We start from the raw sequence: 20,241 nt of genomic DNA, 5'->3' as shown, positions 1-20,241 counted from the left end.
CACTTTCACAAAAGCAATGAAAGGAAGAACGGCTGGTGTCGTGGTGTGACTCAGGACTCAGGGCACCCAGCTTGCCAGTCATCACAGTGTTCTTCATTACCAAAGACTTACAGTAAGAGAAGAATGCCAGTTTCACTTAAGAACCCCTTAATAAATCAGTAAACACTATTAATTGTATTAAACATGGACCCTTGAGTACATGTCCTCCTAATATTCTGTGTAAAGAACAGAAATACACATGAAGCACTTCACGTGCAGACTGGAGTCTGATGTGGGTCTTGAGGCAAAACGTTGGTGACTATTTTGAGTTTTAAGCTGAACTAGCCACCTTTTGTCATCAAATCGCATTTTTACCTAAAAGAATGACTGGTAGACAAACTATGATTATTCAGATTTGAGTATTCTGACCATTTTTGCAAAAATAAATGAAGTGAGCCTGTCATTTCGAGGAGAAACAACCCAATGATTGCTGCTATTGCTGCCAAACACAAAAGCTGAGCTTTCCAGCGAGAATCAGATTTCTAAAAAATGTTTACCTGCCACCATGAGCATGACAGCTTCCAAATATCTTTGTGATGGGACTGGCAGTGATTTTAAAGGATGCATTTTTTTGTATGTTATAATGAAATGGGTCAAACTCTAGAATAAGAAGATTCTTCTAAATGCAAGATGGGTCATTAACACATCAGAGTAAGGGAAGTTCAGATTCTATATCACCACTGACATGGCTATAATCTGACTTTCAGATTCCTTATGGCTACTTATCTCCAGGAAGCCATCACTTACAAAATTTTGGTGTAGTATCAACAGCGAATATCTATGGTTATCCAAAAAGCGTATTAAAATACTTTCCTATTTTCCAAGTGTGTACCTGTGAGACCTCACTTTTTTCATACAGTTATACCAAAACCCCACAAACACACCAAATTGACTACATAAAGCAGATGTGAGGGTCTGTTTTCTATTAGGCCAAACACTGAAGAGATTTGCAAAACATGAAACAATACCACTATTCTCACTAATTTATTATTCTTTTTCACTAATTTATTTTTGTTTTGAAAAATATAGTTGTGTTTCATAAACATGTTATTTATGTTAGCATGTAATGGGTTTATTATTTTTAAGAGAATTTACTATTTTTTCAATTTCTCAGTTTTAATTTCTAATAGTGAATATGAAAGAGATATAACCCACAGAAACAAAAGCTGTTTGAGATTCTCAATTATTTTTAGGAGTATAACAGGGTCTTGAGACCAAAAAGTTTGAAAATTGCTGCTCTGTTGGAACTGACAATTACACTTTAAGGTGAGTCATAAATCTTCATCCAGAGATAATCATTGAGTCCAGTTCGTGACTTGGTTAGTATATACTGATGCTGACTTTAAGTTCTCTCATTACTTTCAGTCGTAACTAACCCAACTAACAAGGTCATACTTCTACTCTCTGAAGACCACTCCAACAGACAAGTGTCATGGCAGACAAGTCCATGCTACCAAGTCTTCCTGGACTAATACATAATACAGCATTCTTTGTCCTCATGAGCTCTTTCTTTTCCCCCTAGAGAGACAACATTTTTATTGTTATCTATTTAATTTTTATTGGCAGTACAGTTGCTTTACAATGCTGTGTTAGGTTCTACTGTATAGTAAAGTCAATCAGTTATATGTACACACATATCCCCTCTTTTTTTGGACTTCCTTCCCATTTAGGGCTTTCCAGGTGGCTCAGATAGTAAAGAATCTGCCTGCGATGCAGGAGACCCAGGTTCCATCTCTGGGCTGGGACAATCCTCTGGAGAAGGAAATGGCAATCCACTCCAGTATTCTTGCCTGGAGAATCCCATGGACAGAGGAGCCTGGCGGGCTAGTCTGTGGGGTCACAGTCAGACACGACTGAGCGACTGACACTTCACTTCGGTCACCACAGAGCACCGAGCAGGGTTCTCTCAGCTACACAGTAGGTTCTCACTGACAACATTTTTATTGACTGGCTGACATACTTCTTTAATACTTTTCCCTTATATTTGGGGGCTGTATAATTTTTAATTACCATTTTATATGAAAAGTTCATATTTTTTTAACATTAAAAAATTATGTATGCTTTCTTCTGTCTCAAGTGCACTTGTCAGGTATTAACACAGTCACTCTCACTTTCATTGACTAGTGTTCAAATCATAATTTTCTCATCCTTTTACCTTTAACGGTTCTATGGAGATACAGTTCACATACAATTCACTTATTTGAAGTGCACAGCTGAGTGGTTATCTCTAGATCCACAAACATGTGCAACTGTCATCACAGTCATTTTTTTTTTTGGCCATATATCATGTGGCTTGCGGGATTCTCAGTTCCCCAATCAGGGACTGAACCCAGCTGCAGCGGTGAAAGCCCGAAATCTAAGCACCAGGCCGCCAGGGAACTCCCTACCACAGTCAATTTTAGGAGATCGTCACCACCTCAAGAAGAAAGCCTGTACCGGGACTCTCGCCTCCTGCCACCAACCCCTGCTACTTGCTCCAGCCCCAAGCCACTACTAGGCTGCTTTCTGCCCTTACAAATTCCCCTGGTCTGGACACTTCATATGATTGGAGTCTTCTAATATGTGGTCTTCTGTGACTGTCTTCCATTCAGCATAATATTTTACTTATTTATTTTTAGGTTTTTTTTTCCATTTATTTTTATTAGTTGGAGGCTAATTACTTTACAATATTGTAGTGGTTTTTGCCATACACTGACATGAATCAGCCATGGATTTACATGTGTTCCCCATCCTGAACCCCCCTCCCACCTCCCTCCCCATCCCATCCCTCTGGGTCTTCCCAGTGCACCAGCCCCGAACACTTGTTTCATGCATCCAACCTGGACTGGCAATCTGTTTCACCCTTGAAAATATACATGTTTCAATGCTATTCTCTCAGATCATCCCACCCTCGCCTTCTCCCAGAGAGTCCAAAAGTCTGTTCTATACATCTGTGTCTTTTTCTGTCCTGCATATAGGGTTATTGTTACCATCTTTTAAAATTCCATATATATGCATTAGTATACTGTATTGGTATTTATCTTTCTGGCTTACTTCACTCTGTATAATGGGCTCCAGTTTCATCCATCTCATTAGAATTGATTCAAATGTATTCTTTTTAATGGCTGAGTAATATTCCATTGTGTATATGTACCAAAGCTTTCTTATCCATTTGTCTCAGCATAATATTTTAAAGGTTCACTCACATTGCACCATGTATCAGTAATTTGATTCCTTTTTACTAGCAAGTAATATTCCACTGCATGAATGTCACATTTTGTTTATTTGACAGCAGGTGGACAGCTGCACTATTTTCACCTTCTGTCCATTATGAATAATGCTATAAACATTTGTTTATAAGGTTTTTGCATGGACAGATGCTTTCATTCCTCTTGGGTGGGTAGATATGTAGGCATATGCAAATGGACCCGCTGGGTCACATGACAACTCTGTATTTATTTGAGAAATGGCCAGACTGTTTCCCACCTCGTCTGTACAGTTTCACAATCCCAGCAATGAGGGTGCCAATTTCTCCACAGCCTCGCCAACACTTACGATCCAACTGATTCTAGCTATCCCAGTATGAAGGGGTATCTGACACGGGTTTTTTTGACTGCACTGGGTCTCCACTGAGGTGCATGGGGGCTTCTCTAGTTGTGGTGTGAGGGCTTAGCTGCCCCATGGCACATGGGATCTTAGTACCCTGACCAGGGATTGAACCCACGTCCCCTGCATTGGAAGGTGGATTCTTAACCACTGGACCATGTCACGGAAGCCCCTGACTTGGTTTTTGATCTGTGTTTTTCCAATGACTAATGATGTCAAGCATCTTTTCATGTACTTATTGGCTATTTGTATATCTTCCTTGAAGAAATGTCTATTCAAATCCTTTGCCATTTAAAAACTGATTTTAAATGCCAAAGAGGGTGTGGAGAAAAGGGAGCCTTCCTACACTGTTGGTGGAAATTTAAATTGGTACAGCCACTATGGAAAACAGTATAGAGGTTCCTTAAATAGAGTTACCATGTGATCCAGCAATCCTACTCCTGGGTATATATCTGGAGAAAACTCTAATTCAAAAAATTACACACACCTCTACGTTCACAGTGGCACAATTTACAATAGCCAAGACATGGAAGCAACCTAAATGTCCAGTGACAGATGAATGGGTAAAGAAGATACAGTATATACATACATACAATGGAATACTATCCAGCCATAAAAAAGAATGAAATAATGTCGTTTGCAGCAACATGGATATAGAGATTATCATACTAAGTAAGTCAGACTTACTTAGACAAATATCATACGATAAAGACAAATATCATATACAAGACAAATATCATATGGTAACACAGATGCAATCTAAAAAATTATACAAATGAATTTATTTATAAAACAGAAACAGGCTCACAGACATAGAAAGCAAACTTACCGTTATGGGAGTTTGGCATTACCAGATACAAGTTAGTACATATAAGACAGACAAATAAGATCCTACTGTATAGTAGAGGGAACTATATTCAATATTCTTGTAATAAACTATAATGGAAAAGAATATGAAAAAGAATATATGTACAACTGAATCATTTTGTTATACACCAGAAACTGTATAGAACACTGTAAATAAACTGTATTTAAAACAATTTTTTTTTAAATTGGATTCTTTGCATTATTAAGTTCTCTATATATTCTGGATACCACACTGTTACCAGACACATGAGTTGTTTACATTGTCTCCCATTCTGAGGGCTGTCTTCTCACTTTCCTGATAATGTTTGGTGAGCCTAACAGCTTTTGTAACTTTGACGAAGTGCAGTTTACCTATTTTTTCTTTTGTTTCTTAGGCTTTTGGTGTCACAATTAAAAAACTACTGCCAGATCCAAGGTCGTGATGCTTTAAAACTATTTCTTCTAAAAGTTTTATATCTTTTAGCTCTTAACATTTAGGTCTTTAATCTACTGAGTTAATTTTTGTATATGGTATGAGGTAGAGGTACCAAGAACTCTTAAAGTCTATTAATTCTTTATACTGTTCTAGGTAAGTAACATTTTATCTCAATTAAGGACAATGAAATGGAAAGAGGAAGTAACAGGCCCTAAGTTTCTGAACGAGTCAGGAACCAGAAGGGAATGACTTTTAAATGCCTTTTAGGCTAACACCTGATGGCCCTTCTTTTCTATAGGCCCTAGGGTGTAAGGGCAAAAAGCAATGGTTATAACTGACTTTTAAAGGAGTTAAGAATTATACTTTTTCCAAGGTGCACTTAATTTACTAAGCTTTAAAACATGCTTTTTAAATGCTTTTAAAAGCTTTAAATGCTTTTAAATGCTACTCTATTATATCCAAATATATCTTAAGTGAATCCTGATTCTTAAAGCATTTTTAAAACAAAGCAAGACAAGAAGGCCCTTATATCATTCAGGAACTGATTTCCAGCTCCGTCTGACAAACCATGACTCTCTCTGTCTCTGTCTCTGTCTCTCTGTCTCTCTCTCTGTCTCTCACTCTCTCTCTCTCTCTCTCTGTCTCTCTCTCTCTCTCTGTCTCTCTGTCTGTCTCTCTCTCTCTGTCTCTCTCTCTCTGCCTCTCTCTCTGCCTCTCTCTCTCTGTCTCTCTGCCTCTCTCTCTCTCTCTCTCTCTCTGTCTCTCTGTCTCTGTCTCTCTCTCTCTCTCTCTATATATATATATATATGAATGAATGAATGAATGAATGACTGCCTTTAAAAGAAACATTAAAAACTGGCAGGGCTTCATCCACAAAACAAGAACTACCTCTGATCGTCCTGCGGTTCTCTAAAAGACATGGATGCCAGGGAACACAGCTTTTATAGTAGTGAGTATACTACTACTATAGAAGAAGTAAATTTAAAACAGCAATAATGGGACAGTGGCCTCACTTTGTATATATAAAGGCTTCAACAACAACATTATCATCATTACCACTCCCATCCCCACACTGAAATGGGGTCAAGGTAACTACCCTAATCAGGTCCGTGGACAGACACTTTGGAGAAGAGCCAAATGTTAAACAAATTTACAAACCAGAAATGAACATCCTTATTGCATTTAGCACACGTGTCCTATTTTAGGGAAGATCAAATACCAAGGCACACAGAGTACTCACGGGAGATAGTTTCTGGATGAGGTCATGGGCAACATGGACAAGGTTCTTGTCTTCATGGAGACACTTCTGAAATTTTTTGCTCTCCTCATCTTCTAGAAGATCAAAATCTATGGCTGCATCCAGTAAGGCCTGAATCAACCCCTTCCAGGACTTCAGGGCTGGGACCTGGGGCGCGACCGCAGCACTGATGCCTGTCCCAATTACCAGCACCAGCTCCCGAGGCTTCTTAGTTTTCAGGCTTGGGAGCAGCTTCCTGAAAGGGTCAAACGATTGAGACAACTGGGAACACCCAAAGACACGAGGCACAGAGCAGGACCATCTTAAGCCACGGTTTTCAGCTCCCCTCTTGCAGACGCAAGATGACAAGCATAGGTCTAACGCCTTTACAAAGTAGAGTGAACAAAAAGACTAGAGTACCAGGCCAGTGTTTGCTGAAAAACAGAGTAAAAATCCTACTGTGGGAATCCTAAAGAGCCTGATGAGATCAATCTTCTCTTTTGTAATCCCCACAACCTAAGAAAACCCACTAACGGTCTGATTATCACAGCTCAGCTGAGTTCTGATAACTAAACTATATTTTAAATCAGCATACATTTCAAAAAGACATGTTTGATTCGGACTCCAGAGAGAAAAGAACCCTCTCCAACATGAAATTCCTACCGTTGAGAAATGTAAAACAGGAGACAAAAGAAAAGCCAATACAAATTTAAGCCTCAAATTTGAGAACATTAAGATGAAAATGGGCATGACTAAAGTTGAGCATGAGATAGTCAAATATGGGAACAAATTTGCCTTTGGTTTTGTTCTAGACATCCTCAGGCAAAAAATGAAATAGTGGCCAACAGAATTCTGAAAACACAAGAGCCTTACAGACCTAAATAAAGAAATAACTATTCAACGGACATGACGCAAGGTGGAAAACATTCCTTTCTTCCCGTGATAAGCACTGCGTTCTATCCTGACTTCTGTGTGAGACAGCACGGGTGCAAGGTTTTATGTTTTGTTTCTCCACGCCCCTTCATCCTGAAACTGTATTATTAATAAAACCTGTTTGAAATATGTTTATGCACTTTAGTTTTTGCTGATGGCATGTGTTTTCTTAAGAAACTGCCCTTCTCAGCCTTTTGTCCAAATGATAAAATGAACAGAAAAAGGATCTGTATGCTGGCATTAACGCAAGAAAGGAACAGGGCTTTTAGCCTTGAGAAACCTGGTTTTGAAACCTGGTTTTCTACCTCTAGAACTACCTTCCCTACTCCCAACTTCATGAAAAACTCATCAAGCACCACACACAATGGAGTCCTTGACTGCAAAAGCTTTGTCTGTTGGGGAAGACTGATAATAGAGGTTAGAAGCAAACAATGAAAAGTGTGCTTCAGTTCAAGGGGCTCAAGGAAGTGAAGCAGACAGAAACATATACTTAAGAAAATTTCTAGAAGGATTTATAAGAACTGTACATAGTGGTTAACTCTGGGGGTTGGGGAGAACAAGGACTTTTGCTTTGAACTTGAATGTGCTGTACTATTTGAATTGTTTACCTCAGACATTATAGATGTGAGGTATGATTTTTCCAAATTTAAGATTTCCAGTTACAAAAGTAAAATGTAACAGTTGTTTCATTTTCAGCTCTTCCTAAAACACTAAGTAAGAGTAATTTTTAAAGAAGGCATATGTTCATAAAAAGTCAAATCAGAAAAGATAACGGAAATAGGAGAAGTAGACAAACTAGGTCAACAGAGCTTAGAACCTGTCAAGTAAGAGCCGAGTCCCTGGGTAGAAGCTTGGGGATGCTCAGGTACAACAGAAGGCAGAGGGTCAACTCACTGCAAGGCTGTGTCAGACGTGGTTAGAACTCTAGGAAGGGAGGCCTATCTCCTAGGGAGGTTTGACCAGAGGCTTCTGTATCTGAGAACACAGGGCCCAGCTTGAGGAGGTGGCTGTGTAAATTCTGTACAAGAAATATGAGACTTTCCCTTGCCCTCCCTTCCTAAAAGATGACTCCCAGGCGTGGGCAGTCAGCCTCAGACCTGTGCCCCAACCCCACTGGGTCAGGGGGTGGGAGGAGTCCCCTTTGGGGAAAATGGCCCACAGGAGAGACAAGGCCCACAGGGGCCTGCCAGCGACCAAGCCCCTCATCAGAGTCTCCAATGGGCTTCTTAGTATTTTCTCTTAAACAGGAGCAGAAACGGTCGCCTTACCTTGAACAAACTCCCAGCATGAGAGTTACATCCAAGAAAGTCATCAGATAGGGAGGAACTGGGGAAAACAAGGGACAACACAGGAAAGAGAAGAAAAACTGAAAAGGGAAAAGGGACATTCTCACAAAGGTTTTTTAAAACATGGCATCTGTGAAACAGAGCAGGATGCTATAAAAGAGAAAAAAAAACTGGGCAAACAAAAAGATTTCTTAGAAATTAAAAACATAACAGAAATAAAAATTCATAAGGTGGGAGATACAACTGAGAAAATCTTTGAGAAAGCAGACTGATAAAAACAAAAGTGACAGAAAACTGCAAGAAAATTAGAGCCTTATCCAGAAGGTCCAGGGTCTAAATACCAGAGTTCTATCAAGACAGAAAACAGAAAAGAACTGTAAAGGAAATTATCAAATAAGTAAAACAGGAAAATGTCTCCAAAGTGAAATCACCAGTAGTCTGCTTAAAAGAGCTACCTGATACTTAGATTCATATGAAGATACGTTGCGGTGAAATTTCAGACTACTGAGAAAAAAATAACCATCCTTATGAGCGTCTAATGAGAAAAGAAAAAGAGGTCATATGTTACAAAGGACTGGGAATTAGATCAGAGTGGCTATTTTGGCAGGAGCACTTAGACGTTAGCAGAGGATGGACAATGATCTCACAACTCTAAGGAAAATGATTCTGTACCTAAAGTTTTCTACTCAGCCAAATCATCAAATCAATGGTAAGAGTACAATGAGACATTGTCAAATGTCTCCCCAAACTTTTTTCCTCTCAGTCTTACTAAAGAAGCTGATGAGACATTTTTCAGCAAAATGAAGGTGTACACTGAAAAGGACGATCCAGGAAACAGAGGATGCAACACAGGAGGATGTGAAAGGAGTTCTCGGGGAGACGGGAAAGGGAATGGCAGAGCTGCAAGGCGGCAGGCCGGGCACCCAACTGTCAGAGGGAAGAGTCCATAGAACCGTTTTAAGCTGGTACGTCCCTGGCGTGGGTCAGTGGATTAAGAGGCTTACTCTTCCATCACAGTCTGAGTTTAAATTAACAGGCTCAAAGAAAACAAAGCAAGCCAAAAAAAAAAAAAAAGGACACTCTTAATAAACAGAAGGAAAAAAAGACAAGAAATGTAATCATCACATATTAGGCTCAGCTATGAATACTATGTATACAGTCATACAACATAAATATCTAACCAAAAATTGTGATATAAAACATATGAGGAGGTTGTGGGGAGAGGGGGTGTGTGTGTGTGTGTCTGTGTGTGTCTGTGTGTGTTGGGAGCTATGAGGGGAGGATTCATGACAACAAACCTAATCCTTATTTTCCATAATTAGAAATAGATAAAACCAAAAACTAAAAAAAGCAGCAGTAAACAGAGTATTACAAATCTGGAAGCAAACATTAGAAGAAATAGACAAAGCTGAAAGTGATTAGCTCCAAGGAGGGCTGAGGCACTGCAAGCCTTGAAGAACTGACTTAAAATCATATACATTTGTGACCTTGATAAAAATAAAAATTGAATGCAAAATAAAACAGTTGGACTTTTATACAAAGGCCAGTGTTTTCTTTTTCCTTCTTGAAGGCCAGTAGTAATTAGTGAAGCCGACTGGAAGGTAGGGAAGCTCACTACTTTCGTCAGCCGCCACCAACGGTGACCGGCTCTGCTCCACAGGCTCCTTCCCCTTGCTTACCTGGGCTTCTTGGTGGGGGGTGCGCCATCACTGAAGAACCCCAAAATCTTGTCTATATCCGAGGCCTGGCTCCCTGTGGAAGCCATCCAGTTTCTAAAATAGATTAAACACCATGGACCACAATTAGATGTGTAAAGTACATTATTCAAAAGAGCACATGCATTAAATAGTTTTTAATAAGCTGTACATCCCGAAAGCAATTTAGAGGTATGACTGGCTTGACAGAAACTCGTTAATCAATGAGTGTCCCAAACTTATGGGATTAAATTCATCCAAAAGAAAGTGACCTTGAAATTAGGGTTTTGAAGCTCTATACTGTTATCTGATATATATAGCTAAATATATGTTCTGAAGGCTCCCCCACACTCCCCCACCCCGCTCCAGAAACAAACAGAACAGAACCAAACCATCATCAACTCATGTCAATCGTTGGCCATCACTTTGTGAAGCCTAAGAAATACCTGCTATTCTACCTTGAGACAGGTCTGGGGAAGACAGGTTTTCCCCTGGAAAACCCATGGGTGATTGTGCTACACACCCCCAATTATTAATATCCTTTACTATCACCTAAAGAAATCACTGGATCAACAATAGGATAATCAATACTAATTTGCTGACTGCTGGACATTCCTTGTCTCTGAACAACTGGTTCCTCACGGCGGGGAAGCATGACTCTCAAGCTAAGCATATGCTTACTCTCTTTCCTTAACAATGGTTCTATAAACATCTGTAATCTGGACAAAGTACACTCACATGAAAAACTGAGAAAGATGACTTGAGAAGATGAAAATACAGAGGGCAGTAATGTTTATTAAATTAAGTCCAATGATTAATTCAGCTACTAAATCAGAGTTTTAACAAACTCTATAATAATGCTTACCACGTGCCAAACACAATTTACAAATATTAACTCATGTTATCCCCATTATCTTATGAAGTACTACTATCGCCCCATTTTAGTGATGAGAAAACTGAGGCACAGAAAGCTCACCATGTGTGTGTTCAGTCACTAAGCTGTGTCTGACTCTCGGTACCATAATTCAAACCAAGGCAGTCTGCCTCCCAGGCCCGCGCCCTTAGCTGCACTATTACAACCTAAAAACGTTGTCCAAGTATTATCTTCTCCCTCCCCCACCCCGTTTTTAATATGCAGCTCAAAACCATCAAAGAAGGCAGCTCCCACATTCTAGAAATCTAAAAACCGAAACCTACATTCAGATTTAGGTGAAGCAACTGTGATGCTTTAGAGCTGCTACATGACTAGGTGTTCTGCTGATACAGTTAAAGCACTCAGTTAAATTTAGGAGCTGAAGGAAATCATTTTTTTCAGGTGATAAGCATTACATGTTACAAATCTCCCAGCACTACCAAGTAACCAGAACCCCAGCTCAGCCCATCATTTTCCCCTGGAAAACGCACTCGTTCTGCTGGATTCTCTTTTCTGACAGATGGTCGATTCTTGGTGTTGACACCTGAATACTAAGCTTTTCCATTTTTTTCTTCACAGAGTCGACTATCCCTAAGGTCCATTCCATCTACATAGTTTACGAGAATTAAATACGGCCAACAGCTCTTGACAAGTTGTTACTGGAATGTTCTGGGTCCTTTTACTTAGGAACTAAATGCGAAGTAATTCAATATGCCCATATTATATTTGATCACATACTCATTCTGTCTTCTAACATTTTTTCTTCAGTCTGAAAGATGTCTCATATGATACAATATTACATACACACCCCAGTGACATCTAAGCATAAGCCATATCTTATTCCTTCTAGAGTGCACTTTCAGAAAAAATAACTCTGGTTTAGCATTTACCCTAAAACAATGTGCAGCTACTGCTAAAGAACTTCTAATTGTGAAAATCTTGCACAGAATTCCTAACATGCATCAACTAGTTCACACATTAATTTCTTTAAGTGATCACCACTGGAGTTTTCATTTCAGTGGGACTTAACAGAGGTTGGGAAAAGCTTTTCTGCCATAAGAAAACAAAGGCCAGTGTCTTCATTACCCCAATTACTGCTATGCTACTGAGAAATCCTTCAAGGCCAACAGAGTTCAACAAAATAAAAGACACTCACCAAATGCCAAGACAAGTAACCTTATTAGCCAAAATTTTAAGGCCTAAAGCCTCATATCAGATAGGATACTTTTACTTCAAAATATGTCAGCTTGGCAAGAAATAGGATGCTTATATCTGGTGGATGAAAAAGGGAAAAATTGAGGCCAGTGTTCTAGGAAAAATCCAGTAAGAGATATGGAAAAAGGATAAAAGAAAAAGAATTGGCTATACAAATGAAATTAAGATTACATAAGATAGCAATTACAGATTTGAAAGCATGAAAGAATTCCAGAAGTCCCTGTTTTCACAGCATCTTGGTTCTACAAAGATGGCAAAGTATGGCTTCTTTGTCCACAGAGGGATGAGAGTGGGGTCTCTCACCTGCTCTCCTCATGCTGATCTGGGGGTCTCCCTCTGCTTCTAGTGTGTGGTCTTCGGCTCTAACGAACCACTGACATGCACAATGAACTCAGAATAATACATTTTCAGATACAAATGGATGGAATAAACAAAGAGAAAAGTTCTAATCATGACATTTTTGCCTAAAAACAAAAGATGTACAAATGACTAGCTAGGGAAGGAGGTCCTTGCTTGGTCTAAAAGATCAGTTATATTTATAGCAAGCCTTACCCTTTTCTATTTAAAAATATAAATAAATAAAACAGTGACTGGAATAGACTGGTTTATTTCTCCAGCATAAACACAGAAAAGGGTTAACTCTGTTTTCTAAGGGAAAAGACAGTCATCCTCTGACTTGGAAGAACCCAAGCCCCTCTGATTGTGGCTTTTGGACTAATTCCAACACATCTGTTTATTAGAAACTATGGGGAGAGGAAGGAAGGAAGAGACAGGCAGCGTAAGGTACTACAAGAGGGCACCCAACAAGCTTGCGGACAATTAACAATTCCCTAAAACAGGTTAAGGCAGTTGATGAATTCAGTTCTATTGGAGACTGCAGCCTATCCTATCTGTTTTGTGTAGAACAAAGTTGCCATTCTCATCCTCATTCACACAAAGAAAAGGAACTGATATATAAGAACCGTACGAGGAATCTAGACAAATGGCATAGAGGAACCTATTCTCAGGGCAGGCATAGAGACAGAGACGCAGACACAGAGAGGACACGTGGACGTGGGAGGTGGGGGGAGATGAAGTGGGGGGCTGGGACTGACATACATACCCTGCCCAGTTTAAAGCAGGGAGCTAGTGGGAGCCTCTGCTTAGCGCAGGGAGCTCGGCTCTGTGACCCCGTGACCCCTGGGGGTGGGATGGGGGTGGGGCTGGGAGGGAGGTGCAGGATGAAGAGGATATATGTATACATATGGCTGATAGTGTCACAGAGCAGATACTAACACAACAGTGTAAAGCAACTGTACTCCAATTATACACACACACACACACACATATATATGAACTGTATTTAGCTGTGCCTCCACTGTGATTCCTCTGTGTACCCCAGTCTTGAAGTCCTTCCTCTACCTCTGGTTAACTTAGTTTGCTCCTACTTTTATCCCTAAATTGCATGTGACCAATGCCCCCTTCCTTCTGTCAGATGAGACCTGTATCACACTCATTTCCGGGAAATTTGCTTTAATACAGTCACTGATAAAATGCCAGATCGATACTACTAATTCTTGGGATTTCACCAGCAAACAATGACCTATCAATGAAAAATATGAGAAGGAACTCATAAGATATAGGGTTTCTGGAAAGATTTTCAGGATTGAGAGGTATAATCACAAATTCTAGAAAGCCTTTTAACTCAAGTCCCAAAATAAACTACACTGATATTCCAGGCTCAAGAGCTCAGAAGTTGTTTATATCAGTTATTTTCTATTATAAAACCAAAGTAACACAGCATGTACAGGGAACAAAACTGTTTCAAGAAGGAGTAATGGAACATCCAAATTAAAATCTGATCTGAAGTAGAAGCTGGTGATGGATGTCGACGGTTTTACTGTGCAAAGAAGGATAACTGATAAATTCCTTCTGTGTCACTGCTTTCCCTCCCGTTAAGTTTTTGAGAAGGTACATGCTGAAAACAATGACACATGATGCTAAACAAGGAGGCTTTAAAAATATTTAATGAAAAAATTTTCCACGTCCAAGTAGTATGACCGTGCAAACAAATTTCTCACAAATGACCTAGGCAATTCATTAAAAATGAGAGTAAATAAATCTTCAAGGGTAAGACTGGACACTCTAGCCAGTCCTTAAAAACTGAACTCCTCCAAATAAGGCAGTGTGAATTATGAATGACTGTGCCCTCAACTGCTTACTTCTCATGAGAACAAAAGGACAGCGAACAGATGCAGATTCCTTCAAGTCTGGGCGAGCCCACAAGTTGTCACCATTACAGAGGATCTCTCTCGGAGCTGGAATTTGACAAGTCTTAAAGGGAAGACTTTCCTGTCATGACTTAAACAGCAATGATTTTGGCGGTGGGGGGAATTTAAGTTGCATTTTGACATACAGCTTGGCAAATGTTATGCTTAAAAACCTCAAGTGTAGCTGGATGTTAATAGTGATTAAGTGAACTGTCAACACCAGGTTAGACACCTCAAAGGTCCCCACATTGTGGCCATGTAATCCAAACCCCATTAAAAAAAAAAAAAACCCATTTCACTCCAAACAAAGGGCAGAATATAAGAAAGATAAACAAAGTAGACCTGTCTTTGCATGGTGTCTTAAATTGATAGAATGCATAAAGAAATTGGGGTCTTATGTTTAAAACTCAATTATCAAAATATCCAATCAAGAGAGATTTAGGAATAAGCTTGCCTTGAGTGCATTCAATCTTTTTATCCTGTCATTCAACAGCATCAAATGTCTATAAAACACTGGCTCCTGAACTTCCCACTCAGGATGGCACTGGAACTGGAGACCTAAAGAGGTCATGGCATTTCCTTTTAAAGAAAAAGAGGGTGGGCAATTACATTTGGGGGTGATGCAAACACAGTTCTATTTTTTAAAAAGGGAGAAAAGGCCTTGACAATTTTTTAAGGGCCCTTCTAAGTCTCAGTTATATTAACCTGGATCATTTTCCTTTTTTACTGCGAGATGAACGTAGAATGTTTTGCTTCAGAAAGTCAAAGACCTGTGCGTCTTAGCATTTTCTTTAGTGATCATACCTCGGCTTCAACCTCATGGGAAACTAAGCTAGAAACAATGAACAGCAATTTTGCAGAGGGGACTCATGTATGAAACAACCACGACAAATGGGGAAAGGAATCGGTAAGAAAAAAGTTTAAGAAATCACAAAAGGATACTCTGAAAAATAAAATTCAGAAACACGAGAAAAGATCAGTTCTGTCTTCCCAGGTGGAGCCAGTGGTAAAGAACCCGCCTGCCAATGCAGGAGACAAAAGAACTCGGGTTCAATCCCTGGGTCGGGAAGATTCCCTGGAGGAGGGTATGGCAACCCACTCCAGTATACTTGCCTGAAGAACCCCATGGACATGGAGGTCTGGCGGGCCACAGTCCATGGGGTTGCAAAGAGTTGGACACGACTGACTTAGCACACACACATAGCTGGAACACCTCAAGTATCTCACTGGATAAACTAAGGCTGACTCTTTATAATTAGTACCGTGCATCCGAAACAAAGGTGATGCTGAATATACACACCAATACACTTCACTTGATACGCACGTGACTTTGACAATATTCTACTGTATCAGTTGTTGATTAGGACTGGAAAGGAGCAGAGCCCTGTGCCTAATCCCCTGCCCCCACCCACCCAAGGATCAAGGGCCCTGCCTCCTGTCTGCAGAGAGGCTGAAGTCTCCCAGGCCTCCGTGAGTCACAAAGCAGCAGGCTCAGACAGCTAGGGATGGGGACACAGAGCCACAGGGGCAGTGTGGGCTGCACACTCCTGTTGTGTTGTACACACCAGACTGCAGACTGCTCCATCGTGAGCAGTACTGAGCCTATGGCAAACAGCTCCAAGGAATGACCTTAAGAAAATGGGATTAACTCTACTGCTCATAAGCTTGTTCTGCTTGTTTATGTAAACGGGTACCAGCAACCGTCAGCAAGGGACCCATGTGGACGGACATCTTCTGCTCTAAGGATACAACACTGCATGTTAGTGGGAAGTCAGACCTTCACCCATGATCCCACAGAAACAGAATGATGTTCTCACAAGTAGGGATTTGGAAGCAGCTTTTGGCAGGAAAGAGCTCTCTGCAGGAGGCCCCTCTTAAGCCAGGCATCCCCATGCTCTACTCATCTCTGGCCCCAGCATGCCTTTCAAATCTTCTGACCACAGGACACCTTGCCTAATTCTGATCTCTTGGATCTTTCTGTAGATCAAAGGAGTAGAAATTAAGAATAAGTAACTTAACAGATGACCAGATCTCCTCCTGAGCTTCTCCTTCAGTGTTCCCAGGAACCAACTGTGAACAGGACAGCATCTGAAGAAAAACCACAGGAATTCCCTGGTCCAGTGGTTAGGATTTGGTGCTTTCTCTGCTGTGGCCCAGGTTCAATTCCTGGTCAGGGAACTAAGATCTTTCAAGGTGCAGAGCCGGACGTGGGGTGGGGTAGGGGTGAGGGTGGGGGGAGACAAGACTGCACACAGTAGGAGGAGGACTCCTGATCCTCTATCTCAAGGATTAACTGAGATTACTTCCTTTTTCCCTTTAAAAACATCCATGGCCAAGCAGAACCTTGGGAAATGGTTTTTGGAGGGACTCTGAGCCTACCATATCTGCATATTGCCAGCACTCTGATTAGTAGTAATTTTCCTTTCGACTAACATCTGTCTCTCTCTCAAGTACTGATTTCTGAGCAGCCAGCAGCCGGCCCTGACTTGGAAACAGGACCTTATGAAAAGCAGTGTACCGATTTAGGATGCAAACTTAAGAAACACAAAGAAAATCTCACTGAGTTATAGAACAGAAAACACAGATCACCAAATAAACATGATAAAAGAATCTGGAGCTACTGAGCTTGAAAGAAAGAAGGGAGGTAACCGAATCTGCTCTAAAAGTGCAGTCCCCCAGACTCGGCCCAATCTTCACCTCCATCACCGCCCCTCTCTGAGACAAGTGCGCTAGGTACCTTTGCCAATCTCTGCTATAAAACAAAGCCTTTGGCTTTGGAAATCTATTCACTGGAAGGGTAAATTTTCACCTTTTACTAAATGCTAGTTCATATGAGCTTGTGATCCAACATCAGTTTCTTATTTGAAGAAAAAGGGATTTTTTTGTTTGCTTAGCTGCCCTATGAAATGAATTTAAGAAACTTTTGTGTTACTTAGGAATTACCTAATTCAAGTTAAGACATGAGTTGGGGTATTTATAGATTACCACCTGCAGAGCGTTCACAGGATGAAAATTCTTTCCCTAATTTACTCATTTATTTTGGCTTATGAACTTCTTGAATTTGACTGAGAAGCCTGTTCCTAAAAGGCAGAGGAACTCCCTCCCTCCCTCTAGACCTGCAGGTTTCTCCACTCCTCCGCACACAGGTCTGGAGCACCCTGGCCTGGGGCCTTTCTTGGTGCTGACTGTTCTTTTGCTGGATCTGCTCACCCCCATCCCCCATCGGTACAAGTTTCCAATCCTTTGCTCCACTCAGACCTTCTCAATGATGCTACCCTGACCCTGTATTTAAAGCTGCAGCCTCCTCACTCCCTGCACCAGCTGCTCTACAATTTCATAGCATGTACTACCCCCAGCACACTTATTATATTTATTAGTAGTATAATAAAGATACTAATTATGCTTATTAATTGCCATCTGCCTCCTCCCACTGGAATACAAACTCCTCAAACGTAGGGATCTCAGTTTAGTTCACAAGCATCCTCAGATCCCAGACCAGTGCCTGGCACAGGGCAGGTGAGCAAATACTTCCTGAATGAACTAACTGAAATGTAAGATGTTGTTCATGATCACAATTACAAGAAAGAAATTTATTGTGCAACAGACAAAGCATTTCTAATTAAAAGAAACATCCTATTACTGCTTTTAAGACAGTCAGGACCATAAAAGGCTGACTTCTTTTTAAAATGGAACAAGTGGGAAAAGACAAATTCCTGTGAAAATTGTGTGCACGGTAAATTAACATTCAGACTATATCGCTTTTCAGATACCCTAACAATCAGAACAGGGGTTGAAGGGAATCTGATTCCAGCAGGCAAAAGGATTTCAGACCTCAAGTTTTAAGAACACTCTCCAACACTAACTGAACATTTTTAGATATATATCATCTTATTTTTCTAACTCAAGTTTCTGATATCTAAGATGTAAACTATTTATTTACTTGGCTGTGCCGAGTCTTAGCTGTGGTATGTGAGATCTAGTTCCCTGACCAGGGGTTGAACCCAGGTCCCCTGCATTGAGCTTGCAGAATCTTAACCACTGGACCACCAGAGAAGTCCCTAGACTGATTTTTAAGTGTGGATTCTTAATGCAAGAACTCTTTCTGGTAAACAACTCAAAGACGTCAATATTCAGGGTTAAAAATACCTGTTTCTTTGTGAACTTCCCCGGTGGATGTTGGGAGTCCACCTTGCCGTGCAGGGGGGGCAGGCTGGATTCCTGGGTGGGAGTTGAACCCACATGTCGCAACTAAGACCCCACGTGCCGCAACTGAGACCTGACCCAGCCACTTAAATAATAAAATTCTAAAATAAATCACTTACTTTTATTTACTATATTAAATCTAAAGTATTTTACAAATAGAGAAGAAAGGCTTTTGAAGCAGCAGAATGGATTTCAAAACACAAACTGGATTAAGTCATGGTTCAAAAATCACTCAATGGCTTCTCTGTATTTAATAATAGGAAACTCCTCATCCTGCCGGAAAGACCTGGCCTGGCCGCTGCAGTCTTCTCGACAATCTCCCTTCCAGCCCCCTGCCTTGCCCACACAGGACACATCACCCACACTCCGGCTCACACAGGCTTCCCTTAGAAGGGCAGGTGCTCCTTGTCCTCTATGGGCACCTCTGCCCCCGCCACCCCACCCCTGAAGTCTCCCCTTCCCGAGGAGGCCTCGTTTCTATGTCAGCGCCTTATTCACCTTTCTTAACACTTGCCCTCAGCACAGTTTCTGTCATACAGTACGTGTTTACACAGTGGAGTAAATATTTAAATATTTGCTGAATGAATGAGTGTGTACCCACCAGAAGTTAATTCAAAGTCTAAAAGATCAACTGATACTTTTAATTTTATGAGCTGTAAAAAACAAAACAAAACAAAAAAACCAGGGTGACTAGGTACAGTGCAGTATTGTTTCTTTCACCCCAAATTCACTCTGTGAGGGCTGTGCATCACTCAGCTGTTTCAGGCTATGTTCGCTCCCACATATGAACATGCTCACCTGCTCTGCAGGAGTCTTCTTTACCTTTCAGCTTTCTTTTTCCCAACTTCATGAAAAAAACACAAAGATTACACAGAACCTTTGCAAAAAGTCTACAGATTGTTTTATAAAACAAAGTTACATGCACAGAATTCTCAGTCCACTGAGGTTTCCCTCTGGCCTGGACCAAATATATCCTGTATATGCTGGTAGCGTTTAAAATGACAGGAATTGTATTAATTATAAGGTGTTGAATTTTCATGTTAATACCTGTTAAATGCCAGGCACTGCACTAAAACTGATACAATTATTACAACATCCAGTTCACCTCCAACAAACACCATGTAGCATTTACAGTGAGCCAGGCATGGTTTTCTGCACTTTAGGAATGTTCACTCCCATATGAAGGAGACACCACCATCATCCTTACACGTCGTGGATGTCACAGATAACAGAGACATTAAATAGCTTGCTAGTACTCACATGGCAGTTACACAGTAGACAAAGGATGCTGACTGCAGCGCCCATGTTGTGGAGACACAAGTCAGTACTGTCTGACCAAAGATGACTAACATCATGCCCTTAAGGGCCATACCTTTGAGAAGTCTCCACCTTTTAGGGGAAGTGGAGCTGTGAACACACACGAACACACGAACACACACACACACACACACACACGCTTGGCTTGGGCCATACCTTTGAGAAGTCTCCACCTTTTAGGGGAAGTGGAGCTGTGAACACACATGAACACACACGAACACACACACACACACACACACACAGAGGCTTGGGCCATACCTTTGAGAAGTCTCCACCTTTTAGGGGAAG

General features: G+C 40.8%; 1 protein-coding gene across 3 annotated transcripts in view; it reads right to left on the bottom strand.

Annotated features, from left to right (window-relative positions):
• Positions 1 to 20,241, bottom strand: part of FAM118B (family with sequence similarity 118 member B) — a 45,080-nt gene that overhangs the window by 14,241 nt on the left and 10,598 nt on the right. For all 3 annotated transcript variants that reach the window (XM_043451625.1, XM_043451626.1, XM_043451624.1), the window contains 2 exons: positions 10,042 to 10,134; positions 6,147 to 6,399 (listed from right to left, as the gene is read on the bottom strand). In XM_043451625.1, the coding sequence (XP_043307560.1) occupies positions 6,147 to 6,399; positions 10,042 to 10,127 (339 nt within the window). In that variant the 5' untranslated portion in view covers positions 10,128 to 10,134. Of the gene's footprint in view, positions 1 to 6,146; positions 6,400 to 10,041; positions 10,135 to 20,241 lie in introns of those variants that run through there.

This window comes from Cervus canadensis, chromosome 29 (assembly GCF_019320065.1).
Source record: "Cervus canadensis isolate Bull #8, Minnesota chromosome 29, ASM1932006v1, whole genome shotgun sequence".
Classification (NCBI taxonomy): Eukaryota; Metazoa; Chordata; class Mammalia; order Artiodactyla; family Cervidae; genus Cervus; species Cervus canadensis.
This window is presented reverse-complemented; position numbering and strand designations above follow the sequence as displayed.